General features: G+C 35.1%; 1 protein-coding gene across 5 annotated transcripts in view; it reads left to right on the forward strand.

Moving 5' to 3' along the window:
- The first annotated feature begins 1,824 nt into the window (after positions 1-1,824).
- The window catches only part of C4BPA (complement component 4 binding protein alpha), a 45,324-nt gene continuing 33,267 nt past the window's right edge, over positions 1,825-13,881 (forward strand). For 4 of the 5 annotated variants that reach the window (XM_074309034.1, XM_074309035.1, XM_074309032.1 and 1 more), the window contains exons 1-2: positions 1,828-2,014; positions 13,636-13,802. In XM_074309034.1, the coding sequence (XP_074165135.1) occupies positions 13,715-13,802 (88 nt within the window). In that variant the 5' untranslated portion in view covers positions 1,828-2,014; positions 13,636-13,714. Of the gene's footprint in view, positions 2,015-13,635; positions 13,803-13,881 lie in introns of all 5 variants that reach the window. The other variant, XM_074309033.1, reaches the window with a different exon arrangement.

The following is a 13,881-nucleotide window of genomic DNA, read 5'->3' on the forward strand; positions in this document are numbered from 1 at the left end:
GACAGAACTCAGGTCTTTTGCATGCCTCCCCTCCTCCATTATAGCTCAAGTCCCTTGCTATAGAGCCATATGTACAATCCAATTCTCTCCAATATGTTGCCCAAGAATTATCTGGACCTCTCTCATTCTAGAAAGTACTCTCCTGGAATTCGTTATATTTCTACATACCCTATTTCTTTTCACAAGAAGCAGTGTTATGGAAAGGACAGAATGAAAACCCTAAAGACAGAAAGGTTCAAGTCTCATCTCTGACACATACTGACAGTATTATCCTTAGCAAATTACTTAAACTTTCAGTATCTTAGGAAATTTAATTTGCTAAGAATGTACCAATTTACACTGGTATACTCCCATTTATCTGGGAGTTTCCTATAGAAATGAAATCTCATGTCAACTTCCTAACATGTTTGACCTGACTTGTGGATAATAGAATTGTAGATTTAGAACTAGAAAGGACTTTAAAAAATATCCAGCCCAACTCCTTCATTTTTCAGATAAGAAAACAAATCCAGAACTTGAATAGAATCACACAGGCAATGGTGAATAACAGAGTTGGTATTTGTTCTTAGCTGCTATGACATCGCCCTGAGACCCAGAGAGTCTATATATTTGCCCAATGGCATGCAGAAAATAGAGAGATGTATAATGGGAAAAGAAGACAAACTGGTTATGTAGCAAGAGCAAAGGATAATCAGTGAACAATTCCAATGCTCCAAAGGTATTCATCAATGTCAAAGAATCTAGAAAAAGTACCCTGTAAGGTTGAGGTTTTGTGCAGAACTTATGGAAAGATATGGCCAAGTCACATAGACAGGGATGGGTTGAGATTTACATTTCTCAAGATATGGTCAAGTCATACAGATAAGGATAGGTTGAGATCTACATTTCTACATTTCTATCCATGTTGATAACACAGACTTGTAAAAGGAGCAAGTTGATAGGATAACAAATATATGTAAAAGGAGCAAATTGATTGATCAATTAATTCATAATGCAAGTAATGTTACAGGATAAATTAAGGAGTGAAGGGACTAGTGGTAGGAAAACTAGGAAAAAGTTATTTGCAAGTATTGAGAGCTTGCTAGTGTGGAAACAAGGATGAATACCCCAAAGAAATTGATATTAAAGATATTCTGAAAGAAGAATAAACAGGATCAGTGAGTGGATATAAGTAGATAAGGAAAAAGATGAAATAAAGTTGACTGTGATTATAAGCACTTGAGACAATGGTGGCTCCACTAATAAAAAGAAGAAGGCTGCTAGAGAAAGTTGCATTTCACTAAAAAGTCAGAGGAAGTAGAGCTGGAAGGGCTAGTCCATCTAATTTTTATAAAGCAGGAAAAGAAGTGACCTGTTCCAAATCATACAGAAAGTATCAGGGTTAGGATTCAAATATGGGCAACAGGGCATTTACCCTAAAGGATGTGGATAGATGGAAAGAGGGATCAGAGAGGAAGCAGCAGTGAACTGCTATTATGGAAATTTGTATGTCTAGCTTTGTTGAACCAGCTCAAATGCTGGTGGATTTAAGGTCCCCATGACCAATGGATTGCATTTTGCATAACCCACTGTGTATATTAAAGTTGGAGGAAGAGTTGGCAAACTATTTATTCACTTTTGGGAAAGGCTTGGCAGAGGAGAAAAACCAATGATTGCAACATTTGTTATCAAAGATGCTGGCTGGCTCAAGAAGAAGGAGAGTTAGCAAATGTTGCTTCTTTGTTTCTGCAGTTAATCATTTTTTTTTCTGCTGTTAATCATTTATGAAATAATGATGCTTGAACACCTGATACTCCCTTCAACTCAGTCCTTGCTTTCCCACCCACGCACTTGTACATCCTCTTTCTACTTTCCTGGATCTCAGCCGTGGAGGAATAATATAGCAACTAGTAGATATTCCTATAAACTCCACCCTTAAAGTTAGGGACTGTAAGAGATCACAGAAATTTCTCTCTACATGAATAACCATAATCTCTTGCTCCAGATCTCCTGATTCTCAGCTGGCTAACTGCAGGTTAGTGGCAATAATTATTATGTTTGTTAAAGGTACTCTGGAAGAGATGAAGACAGAAGGGTGTGGGGAGGTGAGAGGATGGGATCCTAGTAGCAAAAGTTAAGTTGCCAGCAGGAGTCCAGGAAGTGCTGTTGAAATAAGAGGGTTTTTTTGGGTGGATTTTTCTGCTATTTTAAACAGAGAGGGACTGAAACCCCAAAGATAAACAAGTTTCCAATGTCTCCACTGTGATATATAGGAAACTAGGAAATCAGACTAGCTCTCAGAGTTCTAACATGCAAAAAATGTAGAATTAGAGAAGTTTTGCTTTAATGACCTCACCTGCCTTTTTTTCATATTTTCCCCATCAAACCATACCCTTGGATCTTGCTATACTTGGTATAAGAATAAGAGAGTATCAGTACTCTCATGCTGATAATTACCTCAAAAAAGATAATTCCAAAAACTGTGCTAGTTACATAATCTGAAATCAATCAACAAGGAATTAATGAGCTCTAAGAACCTTGTCAGCCCTGTAAGAAGCACCATAATTGTAATCAATCAATAAGCATTTATTTGCTTGTTTATTGAAACAATTATTTGGATTTTTTTCTTTTAAAAATTAATTTTTTCCTATTAACTTGGATCTATTTATTCTCCTTTTCACATTCCTCTATTCTCCCCAGGAAAAAGAAAAACAAAACTCTTATAATAAATGTACACAACCAAACAAAACAAATTCATTGACCATATCCAAAAAGAAATCTTAAGCTACATCATAAGTCTATCTCTCTCTGTCAAAAGGCAAGGTAGTGAGTGAAAGCAGTGGAAAGAGAATTGATTCAGGAGAGAACTAGGTTAAAATTCTAAATATGACACTTATTAGATAGGGAAATCATTTAACCTCTTTAAACCTGTCCTCTATAAATGCTTGTACTGCAGTGTTGATGAAAGGGAAATATTTATTGTACCCTTAAGGCATAATGTAAATATAAACTAGCATTATATTCTAAGATTTCAGGGAAAGGAGGGTTCATTGAAGTCTAGAGTAGTCAGAAAAAGGCTCATGAAAGAAATTACTAATTCAAGATAATTTATTGACAGAATGAAAACTAGAACCTTGATTCACTGATTTCAACTCCAAAGCTCTTTTTGCTACTTCTCACTTCCTTGGGGGATCTTGAAGAATACAACTGGGGCTGAGGATAGATGTTGGAGAGTAAAGAGAAATTTGATTTTAAGTAAGAATAGGATTAAGTTATGGAATCATATTGTTAAACCCAGATAGATGGATTTAGACATCATGTCCTGGCATTTAGGGGACCATGAAAGATTTCTGACCTGAGGAGTAACAAAATGAAAACAGTATTTTAGGAAGATAAATGAAGCCGAAAGTACGCTGGAAGGACTAGAAAAGAAAGATGACTAGAGTTGATAAAGCTAGTTAGGTTGTTGTACTCATCTAAATTTCAAGCATTGGTAGTTTGGCAAAGGTTATTTAGAGTGGAAAATAAGAGGAAGGGATAGATCTAAGAACATATTTGTAAAGGAAGAATGGACAGATATTGAAGGTGAATGACAGAAATGATTCGAGTTATTCTAAGATTTTATGCTTTGGGTGACTGAAGGAACTGGTGAACATTAGAGTGAAAGAAGGAATGTTAGAGTGGAAGTTTGTTGGGGAAAATAGTATCAGAGTCTCTAGGTTCAAATCCCAATTTTCCCACTTACTACCTGAGACCTTAAGCCAGGTGAATTCTCATTTGTGCTCTAGTTTTTCTCATCTATAAAATAAAAGAGCTAGATTTGATGGATACTGAAGTCCCTTTCGCAGCTGAATCTATGTTCCTATTGATGAGGTTTAGAGTGGTCTAGATTCCTGGTGGTCTAGAGGTTAGTGGCTATAGGAGAGTTATTAAGAATCCCCTTTAAATTGGCCACAGGTTCTAGGAGCGAAAGAATACATTCATTCCCGAATATTAGTTGTAAAATGAAAGTTTATTGATAGATAGAAATCAATTTAACAAGAGACTGACTTCTATAGTGGCAGATCTATGGAAAATGGAATTTTGCATTGAGAATGCACTTCTCAGTGGTCAGAAAGTCCTGGCGGCTGAGTAAGCTACCAAGGTCCATCTGCACAAACTTCAGTTGATGGAAGCTCATTATATAGGCTGCCTTGGTGCGGGTTGGGAAGCCCAAGCAGATCAGAACCAGTGGGGGCTGGGCAATCCAAGCAAGTCAGAATGGGGGCTGGGACAAGCCCGGATCTTCTATTGGAATTCAAAGGGATGCTTTTGACCAGGATTTATAATTTAATCTGTCATCCTGGAAAGATAACTTGTCTGGGGAGGATATGCCTCAGCCAGGAGGGGCTGGAAATCTGAAAGGAATCACAGATCAATAGGAAATACAGTTTCTTAAAAGGACTACAACCCACTTCACTATTACTTCCCCCTATGTGTTTTGGTCTAGTCATAACAATCTCCTACCTATTTCTTACACAGTGCTCTTTTTCATCACCTTTCATTATTACTTTGGACTTACTGGCATCCATTATGTCCTCTCTTCTCATCTCCAACTCTTGAGGACTCAAATCAAACATTACCTTCTATGGGAAACCATTCCCAATCTTCCCAGAAATCCTTCCTCTTAAATGTTATCTTCCATCTACTTTATATTTTGTACCTACTTGTGTTTTTATTCATTTATATATTCTCTCACCCTTATCTCTTTATCTTCTTATTTTCCTGAATTTAGAAGATTATTTAATACATATATATGTATATATGCATGCATGCATGTATGTATTATTCCTTCTTTCATCCATTCCTGATGAGAGTTGGATTCCAGAACTACCAGCCTTTCTCCTCTGTCCAATTCTTCTGTTAGTTCTTCCTCTTGCACCTCATTTGTATAAGATAATTACTCTTTTAACCTTGTCCTACAGTTTTGTTTTTTTTTAATCACATTATACATAGCTTTATCCCAATCTTTCTCTCAAACTTTTCAAGTATTAATGATATTCTTGGACATCCAGTTTACATTTCCATGGAAAAAAAAGATTGTCCTTGTTGGGTTCCTTGTAATTAACCTTTGATACTTACCTTGTATTTCCCTTGGATCTTATATGTCAATTTTCTATTGAACTTTTTGCAACAAAATCCTGAAAGTCTGGCAGTCCATTGAATTTTTTTTTCTTTTTTTTTCCATTCGGAATTATGCTTAACTTTGATGGGTATTTTAGCTATAAGAGCAGTTCTTTTGCTTTTTGCTATATAGTGTTCCAAGACTTATGGTCTTTTAACATGACCTCTGCTAGGTCTTGTAAGATTCTAATTATAGCTCTGCCATATTGGAATTGGTTTTTTCTTGTTGCTCATAATAGTTTCTCCTTGACCTGAGGTTTTTGGAATTTGGCTATAATATTACAAGAATATTATTACCTACACGAGGTTTTCCTCATATGATCTCTTTCAGGTAATATAGGTAGGTTTTTTTTTTTTCAATTTTTATTTTTTCCTCTTGTTTGAACACTTCACAACAATTTTCTTTAATTATTTCTTGTATTATTGTACCAAAATTCTTATTTTGATCATGGCTTTCAGGTCCCTTAGTTATCCTTATATTTTGTCTTCTTGATTTGTTCTCCAGATCAATTGGTTTTCTAACAAGATGTTTGACATTCTTTTCTACTTTTTCTTTCTTTATATTTTTAAAAATTATTTCTTGGCTGGCTTTCCCTTGCCCAATTCTATTTTCAAGTATTCATTTTCTTAAGATTCTTTATCTCCAGTTTCTGATTTTCATGATCTTGTTTTTCTTGGATTGTTCTTTTAAAAAATTCCCCCATCTCTCTCATTTAATTTTTAAAGTCTTTCTTGAGTTCTTCCATGAATTCTTTTTGGGCAGGTTACCATTTAATGTTACTCTTTGAAGTAGGGGAAAGATTATCTCTTTGCTTCAGTATGCTTCTCTGAAGATGAATGGGGTCTTCTCTACTCCCATAATAATGTTCTATGATTGAGGTTTTTTTTTTTTTTTTCTCCTTTACCTTCTTATTCTTTTTTATTTTTTAATAGAAGCTTATAATGTATTTAGCTCTAGTTCTGAGTTGTAGAGGATGGTACTTCTGACCCCAGGTCCTTTTTCATTTCTCCTCTCTGGCCTGGAATTGAAACCAAGAACCCCTTCTTCCTAGTGCCCATAGCCAGCAACATCTCTGAACCACTGTCTCTACACTAACCCAGCATGTATTGGTTCCTCCAGCAGCCCAGCTGGTTTCCTTTATCAGCAGAGATTTCCTCAATCTTCCCTAGACTCTCAATTCCCCACATTTCTGAAATTTGAATATTCCTGTGACTAGGGCAGGGTGCCCCAGGGCTCACAGCTTGCTGTTTCGGGAGAAAGTAGCCTAGAGATGTTTACATTTCACTAGGCCAAACCTTCATCTTGGGATTTTTCTTGCAGATCTAGTTCAGTTGTCCCTTCAGGACCACTGTTCAGCCCCAAGTCTTGTTTATTTTGACCACTCTATCTTCACCCTGAGGCACTATTTTGTTTGTGAAGGAGATCAGAAGAGCTTGGAATTTTCTGATCTATTCCATTGTCTTCCCAGAATCCTCTCTGGACCACTTCTTAAAATGTTTTCAAATAAAATATAACATAAAAGATTTTTAAAAGGGAATCAATTATGTTGGAATACAGATCTCGGTAATTTAAGGAAATAAATTAATAGACTCTAGGCTAAGAAGGAAAGGATAAACAATCCCAATTTTTTTTGCCAGGAAAACCCTATTGGGATCATTACTGAACAACAACAAGAGGTTAAAGATTTATGACTTAAGTGGAAAACAATGTATACCTAATTTTTTCTCAGTGGCTTATCAATTATAATTCACTATATTTTAATATTGTGTGAAAGGAGTCATTTCATCATCTACATGAATGGGGATGGTTCTGTCATTCAGTTACAAAGATCAATTTTTTAGAGTGTTAGCTTTAAAATTTATAATTTTTCTCCAGTTTATTTTTTACTTTGCAGACTTTTATTTCACTAAAGTCATAAATCAATAAAAATTATTGGGAGAGTCTAGCTTCCTTAAAAATACTATTAGTCATTTACAGTGAAATGTAAATATCCAGTCTTTTTCCTTGAGAATTTTCAATTCTAGTGTTCAAGAAATTGGAGGGGCTAAGTAATGAATTTTTCTTCCTCACTTGCTGATCTGTGGTGACACTCTGTCTTATGAGCTCTGGGAACCCCCAAACTTAGAAATATTAGACTCTGCTTTTATCAAGAAGTCAAACTGCTGTTATTAACTATCCCCATACATTCAATGGTGCATCTCCTGTCTTTGCACAGGCTGTCTCTTTCTCCCATTCCTAGAATTATCCCCTCTTCACTTTGGTCTTATAGTGACAATCATTGAATCAGTAATCTACAACTTAAAAGGACCTCAGAAATCATTTTATCCAATACCCTCCTTTTGTAGATTAGAAAATCAAAGTCAAAACCAAAATTCTGTGATATTTCCAAATTCACACAAGCAAGAAACCTTCAGAAGAGGATTACCATGTGTGTCCACTGACTTTCAAGACTATGCTGTTAGTCTCTAGCTGAGCCCATCTTAATCTTCAAGACCTTCATAAAACTTGCTAGAATTTTTAAGATCCTAGAAGAGACAATGGGAAAGCAACATCAATCTAATGCCTTTGTTAGGCATTTTATTGGAGAAAATCAATGATAAATATAAGATAGCCTTGCTTATCTTGATAAAGTGAAAAAAAAGTGCTGAGTCCAGAAGACCTGGGTTTCAGGCTTACCTCAGATGTTTACTGCCTATATGATATTGGAAAAGTCACTCTATTTTTAAAATGAAAGAGTAAGACTATATGACCTCTAAATTATCTTCCAATTTCAGAAATTTAATCCTATAGTCATATTTTGATACCAGCTCCTACTTCCATCATTCCCTGGCTACTGTGGTTCAAACCAGATCTCATTAAATCTTATTAGTGATTTGATAATTTAGTCATCTAGTGTCTGGGTTTCTTTCTTTTGTTTTTCAATCTTCCAATGCTTACTCTTTGTGTTCAATGTTTCCAGGATGTGCAGGGCAACCAGTACTTAATGTTGGATTTTCTTATGACGATCTGCTTGCACCTCTGCTCCACCTTACCTCAATTGACATTTAAATACTTGAATTTTTCTTTGCCCAGATTGTCTCCTGATTCCTTCCCCCCTCAGACTTACTGCCTGATTTTGTATCCCCATCCTTAGATTATCAATCTAAGCTATGTAGCTTTCTGGAATCTTTCAGATTCCATATTGCTTGGAGAATCTGACAGAATTCCACTGGCTCCCCTTTGATAATCTGACACCATAAAGAAATTAGTAAATTAGTCAAGATGAGAAATCATATACATTATTTTTGTTTTATTATTTGATGGTCTGCTGTTCTGCTGGTCTGCTCATGTATTATAGCTTTTAAAAGTTTACTTGAAAAGAAGGCCAGCCTCACTGATCTATATTAACGTCCATTCCTTTTGGAGCAATTTTTTTCAATCTAGAGGTCGCATTCCAATTTGCCAGGTATCTGATATGGTGGCTATCTTTACAATCAGATTAAACATTTGGGGCAACAATTTTCTCATTTCATCCTTGAATTCTTTTAGGACTTCTAGGTGGATCTTAGTCTGTCCCCATGTTTTTTTAGTTAATTTTTTTCAATTTTGTTTAAATAACCATTATTTTACTGGATCATTTGAATGAATAAATCCAATATATATATTTCAAAGAATTATCTTGAAATTGGAATTTTGAGAATTCCTTTAGTGGCCTTCTCCTTTTCATTCCTAAGTACAAATGATCAGTTAGGACTTCCATTGATTCTCTTTTTAGATTCCTCTCTTTTTGTGTTTAAATGTTCTTCTTTTATTAACTTTAGAGTATTTTGAAAAGTATTCCTTCAAATGCTATATTGAAAAGTATTATTGTTACTCTGTTTATCCTGCCAAATCAAGTCAAAAAGCATTTACTATTAGATGCCTACTCTGTGTTATAAGTTAGGACCATGCCCTAAACCCAAATCACCTTAACTATTATTAATCGGCCAACATTAGGTTCCAGGCCCAGTCCCACTTTCTTGGAGTGAATGCAAATATAAATTGTTTCTATTTTGATCAGAAACTCTGAGGCCTCCCCCTCATATTCTGGTGGTTTGTTTGCTTTTTGACTAGGTAAAAGAGGCCATTCTCTGCTTCATAGCTCACCTAACCTTTATCACTGATTGGTTATTGCTTGAACCAAACTGAGACTGGTTAAAGACTAGCTTAAAAAAGTCAAGGTCTCCCACTGAATCCAAGGCCATCTTTAGTCATTCTAGTCTACATCTTGCCACTGGATCCAGATGGTTTTGGAGGAGAAAGTGAAGTTGGTGACTTTATATAGTCCACCCTTACTCAAATCCAATTCACTTACATGTCAAGGTATCACCTCCCTGATGTCTCTTTTGAGAAGGAAGGACAAACAACAACAATATTTTGTTTACTCCTATTTGTGTGTATGTTATTTTTCCCATTAGTTCATAAGATCCTTGAGGGAATGGACCATTCTTGCTTTTTCTTTATATTCCCAGAGTTGAGAACTAATGCCAGTCACAGAGTAATATATAATAAATGATTGCTAGTTGTGTGATGGACTAATGGGAAGCTTTTGCCAATGATTATCAGGTCTTACCATGTGAACAATTAATTTATCCATCACATTAGATTAGCATGGTTGATGACAGAAGGTCAATTTGGTTGAAACTTGGTCAATTCTCCTGCTGGAGATATTTTCTTAGGAGTTAAGTGGGATGACAATCTATCTCAATTTTGCCTTTATAGTCCCAATTTCAGGTTATAAGCACAAAAAGAAGGAAAAATATCCAAGGAAAAAGTTTGGGCAGATCTGACTCCAAGGTCAAGATTCCCAGTATGTTCAATGGAGAGCCCCATAGGATAAATCTAATGTTCAGTTGTTTTCAGTCATGTCCTACTCTTCATGATCTTATTTGAGGTTTTCTTGGCAAAGATCCTATAGTGGCTTGCCATTTCTCTTTCTAGTTCATTTTATAGATGAGGAAACTGGAGCAAACAGGGCGAAGTTACTTGTCCAGAATCATATAGCTATTAAGTGTCTAAGGCTGGATTTGAACTTAGGAAAATGAGTCTTCTTGACTCCAGACCCAACACTCTATCCACTTCACTACATATCTGGTCATTTCTATGTAACATTTTTTTAGAAGATACCTAGTAAATTTTTAAATGATTTTTTTCCTCTTTGTTTAAAATATTTAAAAACTATTTTTATTAAAGGTTTTTTAAATTTTCAAAGCATATGCATGGATAATTTTTTCAACATTAACCCCTGCAATTCCTCCGCCTTCTCCTATCCCTTCCCCTAATTGGCAAGCAATCCAATATATGCATAACATTTTCTTTAAATACTTTAAAATAGCTATTATATCACTTAGACTCTCCTTTTCCAGACAAGCTCTCAGGAAATACTTCATGGATGATGTGGGTATTGGAGCTGATCTTGGAGAATAGCACTATAAATATCCTGTGTTACTTAGAACTAAGAGTTAGGATTGGGGACTTGCAACACAACAGCCCATTCTCCTCCCCTCGTACTACTATTTTCTTCAACACATCCAAATTCTAATTGTGACCATCAAGTGATCTAGTACAATGTCAAAGAACGATCTCCTGGATTTCCAGTCTCTGGAGGAAGGCCACAAGAAACTGATACAATCAGTTTTACCTGTGTTTTAGATTGTTTGTGGGTGAACCTGTGATTTCCTTGGTATAGGGAACTCCCTACCAAAAAACTCCCTTTCCTAATGCAGAACAACGTCTGCTTTACAACTTATAAATTTGAGAGTTACCTGGGATAATTTGCCTATAGTTAAATATCCAGTCTGGTGGTCTCAGAATTAGAATTGGGACTTGGACCAAGGGCTGTTTAATTCCAGGCTGATTCTTTTTTCCATTCTGATCGTGCTGAAAAACTATCTTATGCTGGTTTTTGTTGGAGGGCCTTCTTTTCTATTATACTCAGGTTTCTGGTTGATTTTTTTTTTTTAAGAATTTTTTTTCACAGTATATATGCATGAGTAATTTTTTTAAATAACATTATCCCTTGTATTCATTTTTCCAAATTTTCCCCTCCCTCCCTCTACTCCCTCCCCTAGATGACAGGCAATCCCATACATTTTAAATGTGTTACAATAAAACCTAGATACAATATATGTGTGTAAATCCAATTTTCTTGTTGCACGTTAAGTATTAGATTGCAAAGGTGTAAGTAACCTGGGTAGATAGACAGTAGTGCTAACAATTTACATTCACTTCCCATTGTTCCTTCTCTGGGTGTAGTTATTTCTGTCCATCATTGATCAACTGGAAGTGAGTTGGATCTTCTTTATGTTGAAGATTTCCACTTCCATCAGAATACATCTTCATACAGCATTGAAGTGTACAGCGATCTTCTGGTTCTATTCATTTCACTCAGCATCAGTTGATGTAAGTCTCTCCAAGCCTTTCTGAATCCATCCTGCTGGTCATTTCTTACAGAGCAATAATATTCCATAACCTTCATATACCATAATTTACCCATCTGGTTGATTTTTTAATCAGCTTTGGGTTAGAAGTTATTTGCTATTTTTTTCTCATTGGATTTCTTGATCATTCTTTGCTCTAGTATAATTTTCAGGTTTTGTTAAAATAGGAACATAAGAGCTAGGTGACCTACATCTAAATGGGTATCTAGGCAAGAAACCTAATTTTCTTTTTAAACACAAATGTAACAAATTCAGCAAATAAATTTCTAAGCTGTCCTGCTTTTTAGTAATTCTTTCTGGAATTTCTTTTTTCTATTCATTTCAAAAAAAATTCCTTAATAACCTTATTCTTTTTTTTTCCTTGACTCTCCTATCTCTTCCCTTCTTTTTTTCTCAAGCCCCAAACTCATCAAGACAAACAGAAAAACAGAACCATTCTGTAAAATATTCATAATCAAGCAACAAAAATTATCACATTGGCCAGGTCCAAAATGTGTATTATATTCTGTATCTTGAATATATTCCATCAGGAAATAGTTGATGTGTTTCCTTATCAACTTGGTGTTGTGGTTGGTCATTGCATTGAATAGTCTTAAGTCTTATAAAATTATTGTACTTTGCAATGTTTTACATAAAGATTTTCCTGGTTTTGCTCACATTACTATGCACCAATTCATACAAATTATCTGTTTTTTTGAAACTATTCCTTTCATCATTTGATATGGGATAAAAATACTAATTACATTCACATGCCACAGTTTTTTGACCACTGCTAAATTCCTAAAAGTAGTTTCCTACTTTTAACTATGACAAAAGAGCTGCTATCCACATTTTTTAATACATATGTTTTTTTTTTCCTTTTTTCTTTGACATGTTAACTTATAGGTCTTGCAGCAATGTAGCTGGCTCCAAGGATATGTAATAGCAATCATTTTAAAATATCTCAATTTCTGCTTGCAGATAAGTAGGATTTAGAAAGGAAGCAAGAGTACAGTATAGATAGAGGCACTGAGATGGAAGTGTGCATGAAACTTTGGCAGGAAGGGACAATGAGGAGACCATCTTAATTGAAGAGTAGTTAAGTATAAAGTTGAATAGAAAATAGCCATAAAATTGGATAGGAAATGATGAATATAGGTCAAAGATGACAGTTCACATTTGTAAAACATTTTAATATTTATGAACCATTTTCCTAAAATCTAGCTCCATTAGTTGGTATTATAGACTTAGAGTCAGAATACTTGAGTTTGGGTTTTAGTTCTATGTCCTTTGGCAAATAATTTTATCTGTTATCTCATCTGTATGATGAGAGGAAATAATAAAGGCACTATCCCTCTCCCAGAGTTGTTGTGAAGATCAAGTGAGATAATGTGAGCATTCTGAAACCACCTTATTCCCTAATCAAATTCTAGAAAAATGTCAGTTGTCATTGCTATCAGGAAAGACAGCATGGTATTGTTGATAGAGGGCTGAGCTTAGACTCAAGAAGACTTGGGTCCAAGGCCTGCTTTGACACATTTGAGCTATGTGACTCCAGGCAAATCATTTAAATTTTCAGACTTCAGGGCAACTCACTAAGAGTATAAGTTGCAGATATGCTTTGATTGTGAGTTTATTCATCTAGGAGTTTCCTATATGTCTGGTCCTGATGTCATCATCATTATCTAATAGGGGATAGGTAGGAAACCCAAGTCTAATGAAATATTTATCCCTTAAGTAACAGGTACTACTTAGGACATTGTGAATACCTTTTTTCCCCACCTTGCAATTAAGAATTATACTAGGATGAATTTACTTTAAAGAATGAACTTCCTTAAATATTTTGAAGAGGTACTATCCATAAATAAATCCTGAAGCAGGAACAAAGTATTGCCAAGAAAACACTTTATTTCCATTTCTATGGGGAAAGTAAATTTTCAAAACTGCAAATTATTTAAATGAATTTATATTTAAGGCTGATACATGGCATGAGAAATTTATTTTCTATTCTAAATAACTTGTCTAGTTTGTTTTGTTTTGTTTATATGAATCAAGAGGCCATTATCCTACTTATTTCACCCGAAAAACTTAGAAGAAACATTTGCTGACATATTTCCCAAGGACTGCAAAGGAGATGGCATATAGGAGGGAGAAATGGAAAGAACATGGTTCAATTCTATTTCAAATAATCTTGTCTTTTGCTCTGCTAACCAATGTGCATGGTAAGTGATGGGGGATGGGGAATGAGGAAAAAGTCATATAAACATCACCCATTTGAATATATTAATAGGACCAGATATC

This window comes from Sminthopsis crassicaudata, chromosome 4 (genome assembly GCF_048593235.1).
Source record: "Sminthopsis crassicaudata isolate SCR6 chromosome 4, ASM4859323v1, whole genome shotgun sequence".
NCBI classification, from domain to species: domain Eukaryota; kingdom Metazoa; phylum Chordata; class Mammalia; order Dasyuromorphia; family Dasyuridae; genus Sminthopsis; species Sminthopsis crassicaudata.